Raw genomic sequence first — 24,841 nt, 5'->3', positions numbered from 1 at the left:
AATCACAGAAAATGATGTGCATTGAAAAGAAATAATAATCAGAAAGCGCTAAAAAGAGGCTGATATGCTCATTCTTTATTGATTAAAAATAATCAAGAGAAACATGCTTTGAACTCCAAAAACGATCAAAAATAGAGCAAATGAAAAGAATGAAAAAACTGAAAAGAGGTGGAAAAATTCAAATATATTACAGCCTTGATGAGTTATTGCCGGGACAAAAGTGTTTTTGTCGGTCATCTGTTCAGTTGCTCCAACCTTTTTTTTTCTTTCTTTTTTTTTTTTTTTAGACTACATGTGAGCAGGAAAGAAGAGACTGTTGGAGAGAGGATGAGAACAAAGCCATGAGATCTTCAACTCCATTAGAAGCAGGGCTCAATCTATGCAACACACACGTACACACACGTACACACACACACACACACACACACACACACATACACACATCCCTCATACACACCTATCCTGTCCTTGGCTGTTGTCAGATTCAGACTAAACCAGGAGAATGGCACCAAATACTGCAGTTTAGAAACTTAAGAGTAACATTAGGTTGCTGACTTTGCCATTCCCCTTCGAGGAGAAGACAGGGTCGACACACCTGCGCATCTTTATTTCAGGTATCTTCACGTGTAACAAGAACTACATTTCAAAGACACTGAAATTCTGAATCAAAACTTTGACATTATGTCAAAAAAAAAAAATACACTTGGTCATTTTCAATTTAAGGCTAGCGTAAAATTTTTTTACATGTTTAAAGTCAAAATACAAAGATTTCCTCTCAACATTTTATCTGCAAGCAAAAAAATTAATTCAATATGGCATCTGGAGGGTTACGATATTACCACATCACCGAATTGAACAGTAAAACCTTACTGGCATTTCAGATCTACACAATGGAGCAGAGTGTTGAATGAACCTGCCACTGCCGCCGCCGGCGCCAATAAACTGTGAGATGCGCACTCACCACCAAAGACATGCCATTAATGCACACAAACATCCAGAGAGTGGCTAAAAAAGGATGTAACATCTGTGCTGATAATGGACTTTTTTTCATCCCAATCCAAAAACACATTTCTGATCTTTCGCACGGTTTACAATCACAGCTGAGCTTTTCATAACCGGATGATGTAAAATGTTCGTCTTAATTAAAAAAAAAAAAAAATACTTCACAAGTGACAAGTGCTAACGCAGTATCTATGACTTGAGATGTGGGTGAAAATAACTTCTGTAAACAGCCTCCGCTTGGTGTTTATTAAGAGTTGGAGACAATTTCTCAGCTAAAAATTTGGGGAGTTTTATGGCGGACAGGCATTAAGCGGTGCATCAGGACAGCTGTGGCTCCACGGCAAAAATAAATTCAAACTTTTCAAAAGGCAAAAAGTGAAAAGCTGACTTTTTTTTCTTTGTTTTTTTTTTTTTTTGAGTAAAGGTAAATAAACGTCATACATGACATACAGTAAGTGATAGTTTGTCCTGCAAAATGAGGGGGAATTCAAAGCCGAATTTGCAGTGTTGTTGTCGTCTTCCTTCATGCGGCGCTACAACCCACTATCGTGTCATAGGACAGAAAAAAGGCCAAGAGTGAAACACCCAGTATAAAAACAAATCAAAGCCAAATGTCATTATTTACATACTAGAGGTTAAATCAAGAACTTAATTTTCATCCACATAAAGAAATATGCACTTAAGTCTTTTTTCTTTTCTTTTTTTTTTTTTTTAAAGAATTTGAGAAACTGATTCCAAACAGACAGACACATCTGCTCATACGACATGAGTGGTTTCAGCTGCTGTCAAACATTTTACTTCACAACAAATTTTCAATGGATATTCACATTCAAAGGAAGCCAATCTTTAGAAAAAAAAAAAAAAGCTAATTTGGTTTTTTCTAAGTTGACTTTCTGATTTCATTCTACATCAATTAAGTCTTGACAACAATATGGTAGCACCAAAAAGACAAATGAGCTCATATGACCAGGTAAAATAAAAAAAAAAAGAGGTGAGTATTATCATGTACTTTATTTTCCTAAATATTTAACTTGTATTATTGTGTCAATTAGTTGAGATTTGTATCAGAAGGATACGTCTTGTGAGTTATCCTTCTTTTTATCTATACTTTTCTTCTGGTCAACAAATCCCCTGAATTGATTCTACTAAAAAGAATTGACAGTGTAGCCAGAGTCCAGTATCCTGGTAGCTCATTCCTCATGTGCTCCTTTATTGCCCAAAAACTGAAAAACACATCAGTGAGCCACGCTGTTTCAGTGACCCGTATTTTATTGAGTCTACTCCACATTTGCTGTCCTTCTACTGTAAAAAAAAAAAAAGAAAAAAGAAAAAATCATCAATCAAAGTGCACCAAATGCGTATCATTCCACGGGTGAAAATAGTCCCCATTTACTTCTCATTGAGTAACATTTTCTAAAAATTAAAGTGCCCTGGTGTTTCAGCAAATTATTTGGCTTTAAAAAAATGAAACTACCTATGGATGCCCCAGTTTTAAAGATTTAAATCCTCCTTCAGAACCAATTAGCTTTGACGTGAAGGTCACAATAGCGAGGTTGGAAAGTTTTATTTTGTCTTTTTTTAAATTGTATTTGTCGACAAAAAAGCGAAAAATACAGAATAAAACTTCATCCTTTAAAGATTGCTTACTGTTGGAGCTCACGTCTTTCACAAAAAGTCAACATTAAACTTTGCCACATCGTAACAGAACTCATTGTGAGAGAGTATTTCAGGTTGTGTACAAAATTTAAATTCTAGTTTGCAGTTTCAAAATAAAAGTGAAAAAGTTTGACATCTGCACTTGAAACCACTTTTGTACATTTCAGACAACATAATGCTCTATATGGTAACTGGGGACCTCCCCAAAACGTGCATTCAGTAGTTCTGATGAATATAAGGCATTGTTACACTTATCAGGATTCAAGGGGTGTTAGTTTAGATTGTGCAAATGCATCACATATTAGAGAGAAAAAGATAACAGAATGAGGGCGACCAGGATGGGAAATGAAAACGGTTTGCTGTAGATAGTTGCATCCTTCTACGTATACACTGTAAACTTTTTTTTTTTTTGAGTGATTCTTATACTGTACGTTCTGATACTTCAGCCGACCACCTAAGCCAACGAGGCGGCATTGTATAATCCTATTGGTGACAAAACGGTACTGTTTTCTTTGGCAGTAGTGGTTTCTTTACAGCCATAGAAAAAAAAAAAAAAATGCATTAAACTATTTTTTTTTTTTTTAAATTTTCACATTTTTTAGGCAAGTCACGGTCCCAGGTAGAACAACAGTTTAACTAATGCTGAGCTGAGCAAAGCCCATCAGTTTGACGTCATCTGGTATTTCAGATCCCTCAATTCCAGAGGCCTGTGAAAACAAGAGAGAGCGATTAAAAACTGGTTAACGAAAACATGAGGGACACATTACAATATTTACTTTAAGAGGATTATTATTACAAAACTATTACTGAAGTGTTAAGAGAAAATTTCCTGATTTGAATTCATTCAGCTTCATATCCATGTTGTCTCTATTGAGTCAGTGTAATTTGTCAGAATGGCAGTTCATCAGTAACTTCTGTTGTTAGATTCAATAACTATGATACAATAACACAACTATAATAAAATAGCTCATACTATAATGCTTACAGATGCACCAATGATTTCCTAAAAACAAACTCCAAAGATTTATACTGTAACTCACCAGTTTGAAAGTGACATTTTTATTGGCTTGAGGCTCATCAACTATTTTCTGCAAATTTGCAGCAACTGCAAAGAAAAACTATGTTTCAGTCCAATAAAAAAAACAAAACAAAATATAAATCCTGAACTACTTTCACAAAATATCTAAAAACAGAAAATGTGAGAAGAATGTGACACACTGGGCCTCATGCAAATCATATCTCAATCTCCGCGCTGGTGAGATGTCATCAATAGCACAATTGATGCTTCTAAAGTGCCATACAATGCATTCAGAAAGTTTTTTTCACATATTGTTATGTTGCAGCCTTATGCTATAATAAAAAAAAATTCCATCCATCTACATCAATCTACACATGATACCCCATAAGGAAAACACAATTTTAGACGAGCTGTCCGGACAGTGCTGACACTTTTGAGGAAACGAGGAGTCAATATCCTCTTCAATATCTTTTTACTGAATGAAAGGGTGTGCTATGGTGAACTAAATGCCAGGAGGAAGGGAACGGAACAGAGGAGAGAAAGTAGTGCTAGTGCTAGTCTGGCCGTGCCAGCTCACGGGTTCAGCTACAGCAGTTCACCACGAGCCGCGCGAGCAGTCACTATCCCGTCCAAGATTTCGGCCTCCGCCTATTTCGCATGGACGAGCAAATGTCGCTTCGCGGTGCGACCTCCGCTTTATAGAGTAGGTGACATTCCACTTTTAGGTGATGTAACGGAGGATGTTCCCCTGGAAAGCAAGTTGATCCTAAAGCAGCTGTTGGAGTCAGAGCATTTCCAAACAAGTACTGAACTATAGCTAACAAAAGAAAAATTCAACATATGAGAAAATTTGTAAATGGGACACGTTTTCATAAATACCTCAGACGCACTTAAGAAACCAATGCAAGTGTGCTTCGTGCATGAGGCCCAATGTGAGAAAATGGGAGTGTGTATTGCGCTGTAATCTGGCCTTTTTAAATATAAAATCACGAGGCAATTTTCAACCTTCAGATAAATATTCTGATGGAAATAGATTATGTGTGTTTAACCACTGACCTATTACTAAATCCCTCCCATCCACCAGGCCCGCTGACACCAGCTCCTGGGACACACCATCTGCTGTGTCTGAAAAGTCAGAGCATGAGAGACCAACTGTGACGCACGGACCAAAAACAGTGTATTTATAATGAAAACAAATATTTTAACAAAGTGGCTTAATAAGTTCCAGAACACTCTGGTTCCTGATGCAACCGTCAAAATAGCTGGGTTTGGGCAATAGTACTCAGAGGACTGCTAAAAAAATATATATAAATAAATAAAAACAAACAGAGCTGTGCTACAGCTGCTTCTGTCCTCAGTGCTGACAGTTATTGAAATGAGCTGATTTTAGTTCTGGTTGTTTGTTTTTTGTTTTTAAACTAACTTGTGACTGGTGGTAAAATTTTCTTAAAAAAGAAAGTCCACTTACCTCTCCCTGGCATAAATTCAAAGCGGATGTCATTTAGCTCCTTCTTTGAATTTCTGAAGGGATGAAAGGAAAACAGAAACCAGATCAGACTTAACTTGATCATTCGTTGGTCGGTAAAACATAGAAGACTTATTCCATTCACCTGAAATTGCAACGTACTAACAGAGGTATCAAGTACACAGGGATGGTGAAAGTTAGACTGACAAATCAGCTCTTTGTAAACCAGTTTTTATCTGATAATGCAGAAACACACCTTAACCTTAATACCAAACTAATAGGAGCCTTAGCATCCCCTAAAGCAGTTGGAACCTGTCAAAACAAAGAAATAAAGCAATTAATTAGCACATTTATAGGAGAAAAACAAGGAAGCAATATCATAAAATAGAGTGGCAAACATATGATAGATATATTTGACGTTTTAAAATAGAAGCATATGATGGAAAACATCCTCTAAGCGAGGTCAGGCCGACCTGTGTGGGAGCAGCAGCAGCAGCAGCAGCAGCAGCAGGTACGCCCGGTGTGGGAGATGCAGCCTGGGCAGTGGATTGAGTGTTGACTGGTGTGGGCTGCAGTGGAACCTGGCCTGCAGCCTGAGGTAGTTCTGCCTGACCTGCGGCCGTCGGCTGGAGTTGACTACTTAAGGGCTCCGGAGTCTGGAAAACCTACAAGGAGTAATTTCATTAAAATCTCACTCACGCTTTTCACACCCCTGTACGGGGTTCGACCAAAAGTGAATCAGAATATAATCTCAGTGTTTAAAAAGGGTCTAAACCAGTGTAAGGAAACTCGACTGTAGAGAGAGAGGAGTTTTTCGAGACTCACCTCTGAATTCTGTGATCCCTCCTTCACTCGCGGTGACTGATAAAAACAGACGAGAGAGGATTACACTCAGAGAAGGATTTCGCCGTGATGCGTTTTAGCGAAGCAAAAAACAGCACGCATGGATGCAAAGAACACACAGAAAGCGAGAGAGGTAAACAGATAAAAAAAAAAACAAAACAAAAAAAAAACGGCTCACTCGTTTACTTGTCTCATTTATCGGCGGCCCACTTGATTTATCATGATGAATACAGTGATATCAGTACAGTGGGAACAGAGATATCATATGCTAATAATACTTCAACTATCCTTGAAGTATTGGTGCTGATGTGGTTGAGTGATATGAGAGTGTTTAGTGAGAGGTTTTTCTATACAGTGTCTAGCAGGGTGGCTATTTAATATTTCTGGTTGTATTAGGCTCAATACGCAGTCCTGAATTATGGGAATTTTTGCATCACTGCGATGAAGTACAGATAAATGTCAGATATTTACTTGAATGGCCATAAAAAATTCACCAGAAAACTACATAGTGTGTAAGATTACATCTATAATTGAGTTGTAAACGAGTGAAGACATACATCCTGCAGTTTCATATATCCTTCAGGTTTTAGATTTGAAAAGCTTGGAAGCAGAGTAAGTCAGAAGAAGGTCACACTGTTACAAAGTCAAACAAAAAAAAGTTCAAACCAATCGCAGCAACGTAGAGTCAGACAGAAGCCTTTGCGGGCCCAAATGAAGACAAACTGACTTGACTGAGAGAACATGATGTGGCGTCTAGGCTGAAACCTGCTGTCAGATTCAGACAAAGCGACTGGTGTTCGGGCGGCTGTTGAGGAGACTGTATTGGTCTTTACAGCACAGACAGACACTACACAGGTGCTCAGCCAGGCTCTAGAGTCTGACAATATGAATCTGTTTTCTGGGCTGAAGAGTTATCATTTCATATTGGCATAAAAAAAAAAAAAATTGAATTATTGAGCATCAGTTCTTTGAAGTTTTGACATATACTGTATCTTCAAATAGAGCTGTTGTGAGAAATGTAAGTTCAGTTTGCCAGCAAGTAGCCAGTGACAAAGCAGCATGAAAGCAGCAGAGATACTGTCAAATTTGAATTCCTTGATGGTAATTAAATATCAATTACAGGACTGATAAGTAATTTGGCTGGTATTGATTAAAAGTGATTTAGTCAGTATAAACAAAAAGTGATTTAGAAAGAGAAATGGAAATACAGATGGCTTCCAGGAAAGGGAACTCTCACACAACTGATTTCAATGGTCTCTCAAAGCAAAGTGTCAATCTACATCATTGTGACTGTGACAACTACCACTGAAGTCCTTCAAATTTACAGTAAATTAATAAAGCTTAACTTTATTTCTTGTTTTTTTATTTTTTAATGTAGTGAATTTACTGTCTATAAAGGAAATATCTTTTGTATGTTATTCTTGACGGGCAAAACTACCCTTTGATCTCGGCTATTTACCAGTGAAAACCACATATTTGCTTCTTTCCCATGTGACAAAGTAGCTCACTGTTGAAAAAGACGCCTACTGTACTGACTAATGGGTTCTGACGAGGTTAACTTGTGGGTCAAATTCCACTCGCATGTGATCTACAGCATGGACAGATTTCTGCTCAGACACGATGCAGTGAACCTTTCCTTTCAACAAACCCATTGCATAACAAATAATTGCTAGTTGTCTTCTGATAGGTTAGTGTAAAGTTATATAATGGGAGAACAAAGTCAGCACTATCTAGAGGATAAGAGCTTATCTGTGCACAGATTTACTCTGGGAAATCAATTTAATCTTCCCTATAAAGATCTAAAGGGAATTAAACCAAAAGTCAAAATAAAACCTGATATATAGACTATAATGATACATTTCAATATCTGCCACATGTGTACGACCCTCGCTTGCTCCAACAACAGAGGTTATCTGCTCCCTTCTCCACCTTCATGTCACCCTACAAGGTCTTTCCTGCCCCTTCCAAGCTGTCACATGCTCCCTAGCTAACGTGCGGAGAGAGTCCTTCCTTGTTAGGGGAATGCCATCTGTATTGTTTTGGCAAGTGAACAACCCTGGACGCAGGCAGCTCGAGTGGGTAGGAGAAGCGCACTTGTCGCCTGGGGGCGCTAACAGACTTCCCCTGCTGCTCCTTGGCCGTCAGACAGAACATACACACATACAGGGGAGACTCAGTGGAGAGACAATGGACAAAACATGCTACTGCACAGACACGAGAATGACAATTTCAACAGGGTACAACGATTAAAAGACAAGACGTGTGGAGTGTAACAAAAGTGTTAATGTGTGCACGTGAGAGGAAAAAAACGAATCGCAGGTTCATCTCACCCTTAAGGCCGCAACAGCCGCTTTGCCCTCTTCACTTTCTTCATCCAGCTCATCGTCACTCCATTCCCATTCGCCATCCTCTGTTTTATGCAACCGGCCGCTGGAACCTGGCACTCGACGTACCTGACACACACACACACACACACACACATACCCAAACCTGTCTTGTTAGCAATTCACTGAAAATATAAATGTATTTAATTACATATAAGCCTTTGCTGTCTTACCTTTTTTGACCTCTCTGTTATTGTGGGCGCCCTCTGAAGTAACTTCTCATGTAAATACTCATGGGTCTGTTATGAGAGGCAAGAAAGAGAAAAGGAAGTCACCACAAAATCCTCTGTATCTGTTTATTCTTTTGCCTGATTAAGTCTTAAACAACACTGTGCTGTACTAACTAAGACTCTTCTCTGTACTGACCACTTTACTGTCAAATATAGGACTGAAATACTTTTAAGGCTTTATGCAACTTGGCTCCACCACATCCTGTATGAGTGAGTTGCTGACCCTGTATAACCACACAGGGCCTCTCAGGTCATCAAAACAAGGGCTCCTGGTTGTTCTCTGCTCAAAGTACAAGACTCACAGTGACTGCGCTTCTTCTGTCCTGGCTCCCAGGTTATCAAACTGTCTCCCTGTGAGGATCAGGTCAGTAAATGTTTGAAATTTCATCCTAAGATCTGCTTCCTTGCCCTGATTTATCTTTATTCTTTTCACAATTCTTTTTCATATCTGTTTCGTAAGCCTGGGTTTCTAAAGTTCTATATGAACTAAGCTTTACTTACTATAAACTCAACAGTCCTGCTCTATGTGTCGCTGTGACTTTTGCTCTTCAATGATGGATACTGAATTTGGGAATACAATTATAAATACATTATTGACAAAAAAACTCGTTATCGACATGGCGGTGAATGAGCAGATTTCATCAGCAGTATAGCAAATCAATAATCATATGTTTGCTTGTTATCCAGTTGAATCCCCCCCGCAGGCCGATACGGCCCCGAGATTTATCTGTTCTACAGCAACGACAGAGCCTGCCCTCTGCTGTACATACAGAGTACTGGGGTTCCAGCTGCTGACCAGGGTCACGTCCAGTAAACCAACCAGGTTGTATTTGGGCTGTGTGACATGCTGAGCCAGCACTCTAGTTGTTCCAGTTGCTAGGGTACTGGGCGGCCGGAGGCTGGAGTTAGACTGCTTATCCCTGCCTTTGTTAGAAGCAGCTCTGCACGGCCAATAATGAGAGGAATGCTGCAATGACCTCAGTTTGGGTCAGATACATTGACAAATAGAGCCAAGTGTGAAGTAGCCTGACTCACACAAACACCTCAGGGAGAGAAACTTTATTGGAGTATTTTCATCCCTTGATGCCTTGTTTTTTTTCTCCTTTTCCAACATTAAACCATCCTTCAATCATTTCAAAACCTCTGGAGTTAAAAAAAACCCAAAACAAAACAACCAATTTATGGTTATTGAGAGCATTCAGATTCATTTTAAACGGAGGCTAAACTGAGGCAATTTAGACACAATCACTTCTGCAGGCTCAGATCTTTACTCATCAACCAGATCAACCGGTGCCTGAAACAGGGATGATGCTGACTCATTCTGTAACTGATTCAGTCTCAGGCCAAGAGGGAGCTCAAGCACCTACCTTTGCTTTCTGAAAGAATTTATGCTTCAACAACTCTGAGGATGTTGGCCTGAAAAACAGCAGAATAACAATGAATTAGTCCGTTTAATTTGTCTTTCACAGCTTTCGCACTCCCAGTGACAGAAAAACTTGAGCTGGAATGTTTAATGGAACTATTGAAGCATAATGGAACAAAGTGATTGTGATCAGGACAATAAAAGCAATTATATGCTGCTTTGCTTAATGAGTGCTAAATTGTGTAATTCAATGTCCACAGCTGCACATGTCACATGCTTTTGTGATAAGTGCATAATTGGCCTCCTGCGGAAGAAGCAAAAACACTGATGCCTTCTGCGTCTACCGGATGCCACAGTTAAGTATTAACAAATGAGACTTTATTTAAAGGCATTACAATCAGCACCTTTTCTCTGGGTCCTTCTGTAGACACAGGGAGATCATCTTCCTGAAGGATTTGCCATATTTCTTCACCATCTCCTTGTCTGTGATGCCGGTCTCCAGGGTTGGAGGGTCATTCTGCAGCGTCAGCATCAACACCTGACGAACACCAGAAAACACTTTTACTCACATGTCACAAGGGCACAAATCCACAGCGAGTCAAAAGGAACTGACTTTGCATTTGTTCCACGCCATTAACTGCGCAATTTTTAAGTGAAGTGTTCTCACCTTCATTGGCGGGTATTTGTGATACGGTGCGGCCCCTGTGGCAAGCTCGATGGCTGTGATCCCAAAACTCCAAATATCAGCTTTGAAATCATAACCCCTCACCTGCAGGAACAGATCATGTTCAGCTTTTGTACTTCAGCTCTTTCTTTGTCTTGTATTCAGATAAATATTAAACCTTAAAACGTGACGTTTGTTCACAGAAAAGCTGGTTTGTTTCATTGTTGCATTAAGAAATAGCAAAAAAAAACAAACAAAAAAAACCCTGCACAGTCGGTTTCCAATAAAGAAGTTGTTCTCCTGTTAGAGTTTTTCATAATTTTAAATCATAAAATCTTAGGTACCAGAGTCTTATTGTTAGTCAGGGATTGCCCAGTCATTTTAGAGATGATGAATTATGGCCAAAGAGCTCAGATTTCTAAAATAGTGTGAGTGAAAATGACTTTGTGACCTTCGTTGCCAGTTGGTCTGAACGTTAGAATGTTAGCTGCTAATTGTGCGTTTTCTGTTGCCATGGTTACTTCTTGGCTCTACAGTAAAGAGGACCGACCTGCTCCATGACCTCCGGGGCCATCCAGCATGGCGTTCCCACAAACGTCTTGCGCACTTTATTTCGAGTGATGTCACCACCTGTGGCTAGGAAGGCACTGACGCCAAAATCTGGAAGAAGGGAAGAGGAAAAAAAAAAAAAAAAAAAAAAGAGACAAACACACAAAGCGGTTAGTCAATAACGGTACTGTCAAGGCGGTACATTTTCCTCCACAGACTGGCCCTCCTGAGTATAAATACACTGAGATATTGGAACAGAGTCAGCAGTCTAACAGGGGTAAATGAGGCTGCAGCACAGGTGAGGGGAAAACGTCTGCTTCTTCGCACCTAATTTGCGTCACTAGTGACAGGTGCTGGAGGGTGGTGTTGCCTTGTGGGTAAATACCTGCAATTTGCACTGAACCATCGTCCCCGAGGAGAATGTTTCCAGCCTTAAGATCTCTGTGAATGACAAGACAAGAATTTGTAAATTAAATAAATTCCACAAGGAGCTGCCAAAACACAGATAAAGAGTCTCATGTAGATTAAAAGATAAACAGAAGTAGAGACGCACATTCACAGTTCAGTTATGTTACCGACTCAGTTCAAGCGTGGGATCTCTTCCTCACTTGATTGCTTACTCTTAACTTGTCAAAAACACTTGATTTAATACATCTTGGTGCAACACATAGGCTTCAAAGCTTTCACCTTTCTCACAGGCTGAGCTTTTATAAAGACTTGATTAATGACACACACACACGCACACACACATACTGTAGTTAATTTGTTCAACCCTGTTCAGCCTCCCCTGGTGGTGATAAGCGGATTCAGCAGGGACAGCTGTCTGACTGCCTGTCTGCCTCCGTGCGCACTCGCACACACTCGCTGCCACACAGAGCGAATGGTGCCATCTCACCAGCCAGACAGAGTTGTCATAGCAACAGACTTTCAGAGATAAAGTCGAAGGGGTCAAGTGAAAGGCGAGGAAATAAAAAGTAAGGATGTCGGCAGGGTCACGGAGGACAACAGTCAGCTCTTTCTGCTGTCCAGCCTTTTCAGGAAGTGAATGTACATTTTAAAAAGAGAATAATGAGAGAAAGACTTTGACAGGGTTAAGCCCCGGAACATTAAATCATCAGCCATTAAACTGACTTAAACATCTTCTAAAAGATTTTGTTTTTCACAAATTTCCCACAGACAGATCTTAAAACTGTACTGACATGCAGACAAAAGATCCCAAAAAGAGATGCAGTCTCAACAGCTGAGCAGTTCACCTTGCTACCAGATGGGGGCACTGGAGTAAAAAGCTTGCTGCTTTTGATGAGACAAATACTGTTGGATCATTCCAGGAAACAAAAAGGTCTCAATGAATGTAAAAATAGACTGGTCTTCGGAGTACTGGTTTAGAGATGAGACATGACACAGCTTCCAAGAAACAAAGGCTCACTTTACCACTTTATGGGATTGGGGGGTGGGGGCTGGGGGGTGGTGGGTGGGGGGAGACGACAGAGATAAATGTAGTGATCGAAAAGATTGTTACGCTACTGTGCTGAAACTTTCCATGGATCACAAAAAAAAAAAAAAAAAAAAAAATCTATTACCTGGGTTCCTGGACGCTTCCAGAGGCCCCTGTTTTGTAGCAAAAAAAAAAAAAGTGAAAGAGGTGGAGTTGGCAGTTTGGCTTGAGCACCCTCTTCTCTTGCTGCTACAAGCTACAAGTACAAATCTTTACAAGCAACCTACTTAAGACTCACAAGGTACTGAGAGCTGTGGAAGACACGACCGGACCCTCTGAAAGAGGAACAGCGGTTGTGTAAACGAGGGAAAGTATTTGGGGGGACTGCAATCTTTACAAGCAGCCTACTCAAGAAGCACAAAGAGCTGAGAGGACTCAAGAGCTTACAGGTCACAGTTCAGATGTTTGCCCAAAAGCCGCTGAATACTTGAGTGTAGAGGCCTCTTTCGCTGAGAGCGCTCCAGTAAAATACCACACAGCCAACAGATCTCGTACTGACAAGGGTAGGGAGCGGCAAACAGTGAGCCACAGAAGAAGAAATGGAGCATGTGTGACATATTGGGACCATAGGCTGAAAAGAAAAGACGGGGGATTGCCATTGCAGGGCAATATGAACGCTGGGAAAGCAAAAAAGTAACCAGAAGAAGACTGGAATGCTGAGATACAGAGCAGGGTGTTAGGTGACTGTATCAGTCTTCTCTAAACAGTGTTTGCAGTTATCAGCTCAGGCAGAGAGAGCTGTCTGTGTACTACATGTGGCAAAACTTTGATGTGCATTTTGTGTCTAGACGAGTTCAATTACGTAAGTGTCAGACTGGGGATGATGCAGAGGAAGGGAAAAGGGTGGACGAAGAACGGACTTGACAGCCTTTGCTAGTGGCTTTGAAAAAGCGACAGTTAGAAATGTCTGCTGCCGTACAGACGTCTGTGCTCTGCGGCTCTCCGGCTTGTCCCACTGTCACTTTGCTGCCCTCACATAACAGCTCGGCGACATCAGGTCACAATATCTTCCCCCTTTTCGTGCACTTTGCTCCTTCCTCTTAATCATGAACATGCTCATCCTCTATCTTGCGTGTTAGCACGTACAATAGGTATGATTCACGTCTTGTAATTTGAGATGTTGCTTTTTACGGATTAGACCGGACCACCTAAGGCCGAAAGGCAAGTCCGGGAGTATCCCAAAATACATTCCCTCGTTTACACAACCACCGTCCCTCTCTCAGGGGCTCCAGTCATGTCTTTTACTGTTTGTGAGTCAGGGTTAAGCTCAGGCTAAAGATGTACAGTATTTTAACAAGGTATTGTGGGTTCAATCCAGGCCAATTACCCATTCTGGCCATGTCACAAGATCCGCTAAGTTGTCATCTCACTTCTTTCATTTTCCCAAGAAAAAGGAGTAGCTGTATGAATGTCTTCTGCCTGTGTATCTGGAAACATGCCAGAAAGTTGACCTATGCCATTTGAAGAGAGAAGTACCCCCCAATACAGAATTTATACTGAGCTATCTTAATGATTTTGGACAGTAAAAGTCAGTATCTATCGAGCCTTAGAGTCTGCAGCCATGCCAGTGGCTCTGTGAAGCTCTACTTAGCTAAATGCTAACATCAGCAAGCTAACATGCTCACAATGACAATACTAACATGCAGATGTTAGGCAGAAATAATGTTTACCATATTCCCCATCTTAGTGTTAGCATGCTAACATTAGCCAATCAACACTAAAACACAAACTGCTGCTGAGGCTGAAAGGGAATGTCATTAGTTTTGCAGTATAGAAGTTTTTAGTATTTGACAAATGTACACTTTGACCTGAGGATGGTGTTAGATGAAAACTCAGAGGATCACCGCAGTCAGAGGGATTCATTTCTCTGGAGACAATGATTGTACAAAATTTCAAGGCGATCCGTCCACTAGCTGCTGACCAATGTCTGGACCAAAGTGTTGGACCGACCGACCGACCGACCAATATCACCATCTCTAGTGTTCAAAGTCAAGATCGAGACATGAAATGATCAAATCATCAGAAAACTTTTTCTGAAGTTGTTTAATAAATTAGTGAGTTTTATCCATATTAAAGCTATGAACCAGAGCAATGTTAGAGTTATTTCAGTACTCATTCTCAATATGTCTGTATGACATCATCATCATCACTACAGTCGTGATATTGTGCTGTTCAGATTGTTGAAATTGACAAATTAAAACTAATCTCTGCGATTTCAGTATTATCATACGCCGAACCTTCGATTTAATACGCTCCACTCTGACAGCAGGCAAACCACAAAGCTGCATCATTTACAAAAGAGAGTGATCAAGACGAACTGATAGTGTCCCTCTGCACTCATTCAAGGAGCGTGGGGGCTATGGTTCACTGCAGCAGATTGTAATGCTCGGAGAAAAAGTCTGCAGAGTGTAGACAGTCATTAACATTCACAGGAGAGGAAGAGGAGGGGGAGGAGGTGGTGACACAATGCACCATGCAAGTTCAAAGAAATACTGTAGCAGCGAAGAAAAAGAAAAAGAAAAAGCCAACCTGCAGTTTAAGTCCCAATTCCTACTAGTCATCCAGCGACATGCTACAATAATAGGTGGGCTTGAGCCTTAAGAATAACTGACACATCATGCTAATTTCTTTTGCTGAAGTGAATTAAAGTGTGGAGGTGTTATGCAACTTAAAAGGACTGAAAATTACAAGATATGTGTGGTCTCTCCACATTTGTGACCTACTGAAATGATAGCCAGACAGTAGCCAGGTGGGAACAGCCAGGCTATCAAACTGTCAGGAGGATTTATCTCCCTCATCTGGCAGCCCCTCGCACCTTTCAGCTCCACCGGGTCACCTCCTGTGACATCACATCCTGGTGCCAGGCTCACAGTGCCCCTGACAGGGCTGTAAAAAAGAGGGTTTATGAGATGACTATGAGTCTCCTGTGGAGATGAAATACCTCCCCTCTTTTATCCGTGCCCTGTTTTGACCGCACAAATATCTGCCCTTGTTGTATTTTGATTGCTTTTTTCATACTGCTGAATTGCATTCTCATCTGTTTTTTTTTTTTTTTTTTTAAACAAATTTTTTGTTTCTTATTTTGTGAATTTAGCTTTAATCCACAGCAAGAGTCTCTCTGCTCCCAGAGGCAGCATAACTACAGCCATTACCTGATCATTAGCAAACCACACACTGAGTAATTTCCCATGTACCCTCAGAAGACGTGAGGTTTCTGAGAATAAGTAAGAGCTCAACGCAACTTTAAGATCACTTTCCAAATAAATAAAAAACTCGCAGGCCGATTTTCTGAGATTCAACTGACAAAATCCAGACTGCGCTGGTCTTCTTTCTATGTCACGTGCATGTCGTCTACCTGCTGCTCGAGTTAGTGGACAAGTGTCACCTTTGAGTCACTGACTTTCCGAGCTACTGTGAACGTGGAGGTGGAGGAGTTTGCCGTCCTGTGGTAAATGTCTCTGCTTGTGCCTACAGTCCAGGCCGCAAGACTCTAATTGCTTTTCTGCCATCCTGGTCTGGATGGAACATATCATGTGATGCTTTCTCTCTCTCTCCCCGCAGAGCCTCACCCCCTTGACTCTCTCCATCGCCCCCCTGCCCTGAGGCTCCGACTCATATGATACAGCTTACACATGAGGAACGCACAGAGCCATCGCCAGCAGACCCCGACCGACTGATCATGGCCTCTCCACTCTCAGCATGTCAACGGTTTTCAGTGCTGGGAGATTACCTCGCATTTTCTTTTTTTTTCCCATGATTCACGCCTCAGAGCCCGGGGTTGGACAGATGTGAAGAATAGATGATCTATTAATGATTCTCTAATGTCTCTTGAGACAGGGCGCAGAGTTGAAGGCAGGTTTAATTCAGGAAAAACATTTCCCTCTCTGTGGCACTGACCGATAACCCTGTCACATTACGCTGGAGGTGGATACTAAAACGCCGCAGCAGACTTTCCTTTTAATTAACACAGTACTTTAATCAGTGTTTATGCAATTTCCTTTTATATCCGCCTACAGTTTCTATAGGATAAAGCAGTTTTCTAATCAGCAGGTTAATGAGCGGACGATCTGTTAGCTTCATCTGCACCGCTGAAGACAATATATCCTTCATCCAAACCCATGGTTAAAGTCCTCAATCAAGCCTCTCTCTCTCTCTCTCTCTCTCTCTCTCTGTGTCTCTCTCTCTCTCATTGGCATGCTACTCTGAAAGCTGCTCAGCACTTAACCAAGCCAAAAAGCTATGCATTATTTACACATGTAGCCTGTCCCGGGCTGAGTGTGTGTGTGTGTGTGTGTGTGTGCCAGTGGGGAGAAAAAAAAAAAAAAGGAGTCGTATGAAAAAGTGAGTGATGAATATTAAATACAGAGGAGGTAGTGTGATGGCTTCTACAGTCAGTGTGTTTGACTGGGTTCATTGTAACAGCCCGAGTGCAGGGACTTAGCCAGGTCTTGAAATGGCTTAGAGGAGAGCTTTCAGCGTCGCGTTTCCTGTGGCACGCAAATCTGCCATTGACACATTCCACTTATGCATATTCAGTTAGTAACTCTTAAAGATTATCAGCTCGGAAGTGGTATGTGGTAAGTCTATTTAGAGACGTCTTGCTAGAGTTTCTGACTTAAAGTTGTTGCAGTTTCATTAAAACACCAGGGGCTTATATACTGTGTACAGATTTAACATGAACAGGAAAGATAAAAAAGTGAGCGGACAGTTTTCATCCAGAGCCATTCTCCGGTGGTGAGCCATAAACACATCATTACTGCTTCTTCTTCTGGAACACTTGTCGCAGGCCCCATTAGTGAAGTATGCCGCCTTATCTCCATTCAGATCCCAATGAATCCCCTGACCTTTAGGAGTGAAAGTGGCTGTGGCTGAAAATACCACTTCCTGGGTACAGTCATACGTCTGATTGGATGAAGAACACACATCGCTTCCATGTAATGTACTTTGCATTAAACCACGTACTAAGATCTTGAATTAATTTGCATAGGTTGCCAATTACTTTTTTGACTAAGACAAAAGAAATATCTCTGAAGAATGAAAGGAGCATGATGGTAATAGATAGCTCATAATGATAACGGGCACATAATGATGCAATTAGTCACCATGATTTATAAAAATAGCCTGGCTAATAATGACATTAATGAACCCCCATGAGCAAAGGTATTAGGAAAGTATGTAGAGATGTCTCCATATAATGGCATGTATCAATTAATATTAAGTATTAATATGAAATCTGTATTTCAAAAACACTGAAATCCGGTATTCACAGGAAAATGATAAATTCCTCAATAAAATGCTAATTTAATCCAAAATTTTATCTAATCTACATCAATCTGTTTTACAGAGTGAACTTCTGCACAGGGTAGACTGCACTGCATGTTATTACTACAAACAAATGTGTCAATACAAACACAAACGGACACAGACTCCAGTATACACACAGAATGTCCCATGTAGTCAAGGTCGGACAAAATATTACTACGACAACTATTACGGGAGATGGGGGAAAGTCAGGGGTGGAGTTACGTACCACTGCTCCATAAACCCTCAAGGTGAAGCCTGTTAAAGCCTGTGTACTTAGCTGTGATGAAAAGTCCCGTGTCACTTTTATTACAGCACCAGTGCGGAGGGGCGACGAGCCTCGTTACCTGTGGATCTGTCCGTTCTTGTGTAGGTACTCCAGGCCCTCGAGCACATCTTTCAAAACAGTGGCTATGCTGGCCTCGTCCAGGACGCCCGTCTTGTGTTCACCTCGCGAGATGATATGCTTGATCACGTCCAGTACGGAGCCTGGCGAACAAATAAAGAATATTGGTTAATAAAAAGGCTGGGTTTACAATGTCATGCTTCATTTTTCTTTGCTGAAAACCACAGTTGTGATTGTCAACATTAGTGACAGAGAGAAAAGGAAAACGATCCAGCAGACAACCTCGTTGGGTAAATAAATTGTCTTGTTTCTGGTCTCAACTGATGATCAAGCTCCCGCATCTATGAGAAAGTCCCCTCAGGCTGGCTGATATCATTTGTTAGGCCTTCCCTAAATCAAAACTTATTTATGAAAACACATACTTCCTGGTGGATTGGCAGACATTCAGTCAAGATAATTCATGTATAATCTTATATTGTTTGGATAAATTAGATTGTGGGTACACAAAGACCTTTTTTTTTCCAGTTTCAGTCCAAGATCCAAGATGGATTTTACTAAGGGAGAAAAACAAATGATTTAGCTGTGCTAAGACAAAGTGCTTTAACCATAAACATCACTATAACCTTTTAATTTGGCCATGGCAAAACAAACCGATGGTGGAGGGAGAGAAATCTGAACAATCATTAGCACACATTCTGTAAAGGGTAAATCCGTCCTTCAGAATTTATGTTGTGCAATCTATGTTTTCAGAAAGGAAAGCCATTATCTAATGACACAGACAACTGTCTCATTGACTAAACAGCAGGAAGACTTAAATTTATGATGTCATTACAGGACTTCTTTTTTTTTTTTACTTAGTCCATTGACTTTAAATTAGATTATAGGCTCAGACGATTTTCGTTTGAAGTTTTCCATCCAAAGGAGTTTCATTTAGATGTGGAGCTCACAGCTGGTAATCAGATAATGTGCCCGGTTAAAATCACTGTGGCTACTGTCGGAGTCATTTCATTATTCACTGTCTACAAAGCAGCTCGAGGATATGGCTCTCGATGACATCATCATTACAGTCTCTCTGCAGTCGAATTCACAAATACAAAATGAGCTCTACAGTTTTAAAAAGAGGCTGTGTGTGAATTCTATTGTAGCGTGAATCTGCCTTCGAGGCCTCGTGAAGTAGGTCGAGAGCTGCAGTAAAGTGCAGGTTATGCAGGTTAACATTTGGGGTTATAAGTCAAGCTGTTCTCTTTGTCTTGCCCCGGCTGAATGGAGAGGTAGTGCGGCTCTTTTAAATTGCCCTGGCCTGGTTCGGACCCAGAAAAAGACAGGTCATTCACCATATCTCCCTCAGCCCAGCTCCTGCTGAATAAAGGAGCGCTCTGGATGAAAAGTCAGACTGCTGTCAGTGTATGATTTCCTTTGTGCGACTTTCCACAGAATAAAGAACATCTCACTGAATAGAGGTTCGGTATTTGCATTGGGCACGACAGAAAATTGGGCGACACCGGTGAATGGGGACAAAGCAGAGAAGCAAAAAGAATGCCACTTGCCTGACAAGCTTCATTGTGCTGCAGTGATACACAAACACAAACATCACACTGCCACACTGTCTATCTGTCCCTCCCCTCTCTTGCTCTCACACACACCCTAAGCCACACACACACACACACACACACACACACACACACTGAGCAGCACTTGCAAACAAAAGCTGGAAATCGCTTTTTCAAGGTCCCCGAAACGCCGTCCGTGCCACAATCCCAGACCTAAAATCGATTGTGTTTCAGCAATTGTGCCAGGCGAGAGGTGCAAAGATATTTATTTGCTCAATCACTTCAGGATGTCCTCGCCTGCAACACTCAGATGAGCACTTGCTGCATTAACCGGAGGAACTGACAATGACGGGCCACCTGAGACTAGACAGTGTTATTGCAGAGAGTCTCAGACACAGCGAGACAGAGAGGCAGAGTAAGAAGGGAGTGAGGGAGTGACGATGGGTTCAACGGGTTCTTCGCGCAGTTACAGTGTACAGTGGGAAATGTGATTCAGCAGTGAGGAGAAGAGACGAACCCATTCAAAGGGAAGACGGGGCGAGGAAAGGCGGGAAAAAGCAGCCTAGATGTGTGTCTGAGTGTGGGAGATAGCGGGTGCACATGCGAGCATGTTAGTGAGTGAATTGGCAAGAAGCGGGAGGAGAGTGTAGGAAGAGTGCAGCCTCGTGTCTCTGATGTGACAGCTCTTTGAAGCTCATTGAGAAAAGACAGCCTGTTTGATTTTTCTTCTTCTTTTTTTTTCCCTCCTCTGTTCTCCACACACGGTTCTCTCCTCTCTCAGAGCTTCTGTGCTCAGCTTGACGCTCATCCGCCTTGTCTGAGATGGCTGGAGGGAGGAGAGGAAGTGACAAGAAGTGACAGGTGACAATGAAGAGGGCGCTGAGGGGAGGAGGGTAAGTGAATAGAGCCAAGTCCCAATTACAGGGGAGATGTAGTCCTAATGAGCCAACAAATGAAGAGCGTGTGATTAGTAGACAAAGTGATGAAGTAGCTAATGTGCTGGACCTTATCTTGCTCATTCAACTGGATTATCAAAAGTTCCAGCCCCTTTATCTATTTGATGTCTGTACACCAAGTACAAGGCTACCCACAGTAGCTGGCTAACTTAGCTTAGCATAATGCCTGAAAACAGGAAACAGCTAGCTTGACTCTGTCCAAAGGTAAATATATATATATATAGATAATATATATATTTAGCTTGAATGAAAACAAAGGACCAAATATACATAAAATGCTGCCTATATAACTTGACTTGAGCCGAGTATTTCAGGCTCTAGTAGTAATCTCGTCATCGAACTCTTGGCAAACAAGGCAAATAAGTGTTTTGCCCAAAACGCCAAAGTTTCCCTTTAAGGGAAGAGGAAAACATCAGCAAAGCTAAAAGAAGGGGGGTAAAAGAAGACAAAGGGTATATAGAAACCTTTTTTTTTTTTTTCACAATACACACTTTAAGTTGAGGTGGCACTGAGGGGAAAAGATCATCAAGTGCAGACAAAACTCTCACACACACACACTCACACACGCACACACGCACACACACACACACACGCGCGCACAAACACACACACACACACACACGCACACACAGCATGATGTAGTCTTTGGAGGATCACTAAATGCCAGCGTTGTCAGCCTCTTTCAGATTCATCTGATTGAACTCTTCATGCCTCATTAGTTTGTTTCAACATGTTGACACTGACTGACAGGGTAACAATCGAAAGGTTCATTTGCATGGGAAAGAATATGGCTTCCAAGACAAATGACACCTGTTGGCTTGGTCTGAACAGTGCATGTCACTGGGGGCCAGTGGAGGACTTTATACAAATCACAGGGAATAAATGAAGTCTTGACTAGCGGACCGCTGTAGAGTGTGCAAACCCTCGGGAAAATGTCAAATCATCATTTCAGTTACATGCTGGATTAGACAAAAGTCCTTCTTTTTCAGGATTTCACACAAAAAAAAAAAAAAAAAAAAAAAAATCTGCAGAGGTGCAAAAGCCAGGAATTTAACACGACTCTACTTCATCCGGCAACATCACCTTTCAAGTGTTTCCATTCTCCTGGTCAGAGCAGGAGGTTTGAGGCTGAGGGAGAGGATGAGCGAGTAAAGCGGGGAGCAGGGAGGAGGGGTGAGTGGACCAAGGAGATAAGAACCGGTGCCAACTGTGCGAAAGGACAATGTGGAGTGCCAAGCAAAGTTGGAGGGGGAGAGGGAGGGTGGCGCATGGGAGGGGTGGCATGGGTGGTGCGGAAACAAGGTGCAGAAGAGAGGATCTTTGGCTCAAGCCCAGGGATGAGTCTATACAACTTTTAATAAGGTACATAATAAGCTAGGGGGGAAAGAACATTATGATACAAAAGTGAACAGAGGTAACTTTGCGAGTTAGAATTACATTGTTGTAATTCTGTGAACATGGAGTCATCGTCAAGGCTCCCCTGTCCACATTTTGGCAATAGCCGAGGGCCACATCATGATGTGACACATCCACTGGCTCTAAACTTGACAAAGTCTTTTCATATGGTAAATTCAAACAGTCAATGACAATCTGCCTTTAGCTGGATAGCACTCTGAGTGACATTCGATTGAGCTCAGCAGTGATTGTGGGTCAGGGAAGGCTGCACATTAATCTCCTAGGAATGCATTCCTCCGCTTGCTTTGGCATGACTCATATTCTCTCCCAGTGGGTTTCAGTGGACGTCTCTCCGATTTGAATACAGTCTGTGACAGGTTATGCTGCACTCTAATGAAACAGTTGTTCGCATGTCAGATTCAGAACAGGAATTTCCTGAAAAGCCCCGAGCTTTACAGTGTACCACCCTTCGGATCTCAGCTCTACAGGTGTGGCCTTGAACGGATTCGCCAGAGAGGAGGGCGGTCGCAACAAAGATTAGAACTTTTGGAGTCCGAAATATGACATGAAGTCTGGGGCAGAGAACTGGGATGTACAGAACCTAAAGCATTACTCTACTCACAGGAATTTGCAAACGTTCCAGGGTTAAATAGGGCTCGTATGCAGGGTAGTGGTACAGCATGTGACAGAGGAAGACCAGGGAAATGCCGTGAACAGCAGCAACATACAACGAGTCCAAGTGACATACCACTAAGAATTGGCATATGACATTAAAACAAGAGTGAGGTCCCACTGATATCTGCCATTGAAATACAGTGTTTCCAACATATTTGACTTATTTGTGACCGCACGCAGACGTGGGGTAGGGTATGTCAAAGAAGAATTGTTACATGATGCATTGCTTTGTCTGATGTATACACCATCTATAAGTGCCATAAGCCAGAAGAGCAGCAGAGGCATACCAACAGTCAACAGTGACATAAAACTAAGAATTGGCATATGCAACAAAAACGAGAGAGTACCGACTGATTGTTCAAAAGCTACCTTTGGAAACGTCTTCAGATCATTTAGGAGTTATTCTGCAAAAGACTAAACTCCCTTTACTGTAGTAACCGTGGTGTTTGTCAAGTGCATCTGGAGCAAATGTGAAAATACTGCTAAACAAACTGATGATATCGTGTAGTAATGTAGTCTAACAACATACTTCTCCATTAGGAACGAGACCTGTAGGAATGTACTGCTTCATCAGTAGGAACTTTACAAGGAAAAACGACCAATAATAACTAATAATAGGACTATACTATAGGGCTGCATGATATGCAAAAGAAATCATATTGCAATTATTTTGGCATTTTTCAGTTGGAACTGTCGTTTTTGCATTTCAGTTTCACTGAAAAAGAAAATGTAATGATGATGATGGGATTTTTGGGTCTTGCACCAAACAAACAAACATGTTTACATGTTTTAGTACGTCTGGAGAATATGATTTGTAGGCCGGAGCGTCTCCGCAGCACAACAATACTTATGGTGCTAACAATGCACAACAATGTTGTGACACATTTTACCTTTATCAAAACAAATTTGGATATTGCACTTGAGCCATATTGCGATTTCGATTATATTTGGATTAATTGTGCAGCCCTACTATACTCATTTATCAATTCAAAAACATGCCCCGGCCTTTTTCACATTATCGGCCTTTGAAAAGCAGAACACACAAACAGGATGGAGTCAGAGTGTGGAGGGTTTCTTACGCTCCATAAAGCCAGAGGAGCAGACAGGAGCTGGCCTTCCTAAGAGCTGGTATACTCTGCCCTGTGGAGTGATGGTCTATAAACCTGACCTCATTTGAGGTCTGTCTCCATGGAAGACGTCACCATGGCCATCATTTAATTACTTTGTACAATAAAACTCAACATCAAGGGCCTCTGTTTAACTAGGATAAGGGGAATGAGAGAGGCCATCTTAAGTGGTGTCTGCTCCTGCTGTGAGGCTGGCCGCCTGCTCAAGCGTCGCTTGGCGGGCACTGTGCCCTGGGCCCAGCTGCAAGGCGGCTGCCAAGCAGCTCATGACTCCAGTGTATCTGTGGGAGCCAGGCATGCCACCTGGGCTCTATCCGTTACAGTGGGACGCTGTTTACACAGGGAGCCTGAGACGAACATGGGGGAGGTAAAAACAGAGTGTAAATGTTTGGTGCGTGAATGTATCTGTGTAAACGTGTGCTGGTAAAATTAAGTGAGTGAGACTTAAAGCAGTACGGATACGAGACGGGTGGCAATTTTTTTTGCCTCTTTGTAAACACATCACCATTGCTCTCATCGGGTTTTCTTCACCTCTGAGTGAGAGAAGCTCACTGCTTCTTGCTTGTTAAATGTTCGGCAAAAGACGCCTTCATCTACATGGTGCTTGTGTCTCAGAGCCCTCACAAGCCCTTCTCACTAACATTTAGATCCAGAGCTACAAATATCATTTACTATAGCTTAATAATTTATTTGAATATGTTGCCGGTGATAAAAAGAACAATACAATTAGAAGCAGATGCAATTGTTTTGCAGTCTTTCTCTCCATGGTGGCCTCCTCTTCATGCTCCTCTCACTATTTAATTGCAGCGCTGCCACATGGAT

At 41.6% G+C, this 24,841-nt stretch overlaps 1 protein-coding gene across 2 annotated transcripts in view; it reads right to left on the bottom strand.

Moving 5' to 3' along the window:
- Window positions 1–53: 53 nt before the first annotated feature.
- Window positions 54–24,841, bottom strand: part of oxsr1b (oxidative stress responsive kinase 1b) — a 39,989-nt gene continuing 15,201 nt past the window's right edge. The window contains exons 4-19 of one of the 2 annotated variants that reach the window (XM_056364101.1): window positions 18,318–18,459; window positions 11,560–11,615; window positions 11,176–11,285; window positions 10,629–10,730; window positions 10,366–10,499; window positions 9,966–10,014; window positions 8,542–8,607; window positions 8,315–8,437; window positions 8,040–8,117; window positions 5,967–6,002; window positions 5,615–5,806; window positions 5,398–5,453; window positions 5,145–5,197; window positions 4,733–4,801; window positions 3,699–3,763; window positions 54–3,365 (exon numbers count right to left, since the gene is read on the bottom strand). In XM_056364101.1, coding sequence (XP_056220076.1) covers window positions 3,291–3,365; window positions 3,699–3,763; window positions 4,733–4,801; window positions 5,145–5,197; window positions 5,398–5,453; window positions 5,615–5,806; window positions 5,967–6,002; window positions 8,040–8,117; window positions 8,315–8,437; window positions 8,542–8,607; window positions 9,966–10,014; window positions 10,366–10,499; window positions 10,629–10,730; window positions 11,176–11,285; window positions 11,560–11,615; window positions 18,318–18,459 — 1,406 coding nt within the window. In that variant the 3' untranslated portion in view covers window positions 54–3,290. The remainder of the gene's footprint in view (window positions 3,366–3,698; window positions 3,764–4,732; window positions 4,802–5,144; window positions 5,198–5,397; window positions 5,454–5,614; window positions 5,807–5,966; window positions 6,003–8,039; window positions 8,118–8,314; window positions 8,438–8,541; window positions 8,608–9,965; window positions 10,015–10,365; window positions 10,500–10,628; window positions 10,731–11,175; window positions 11,286–11,559; window positions 11,616–18,317; window positions 18,460–24,841) is intronic. The other variant, XM_056364102.1, reaches the window with a different exon arrangement.

The sequence above is a fragment of the Seriola aureovittata genome, chromosome 20 (genome assembly GCF_021018895.1).
Source record: "Seriola aureovittata isolate HTS-2021-v1 ecotype China chromosome 20, ASM2101889v1, whole genome shotgun sequence".
NCBI lineage: Eukaryota > Metazoa > Chordata > Actinopteri > Carangiformes > Carangidae > Seriola > Seriola aureovittata.
This window is presented reverse-complemented; position numbering and strand designations above follow the sequence as displayed.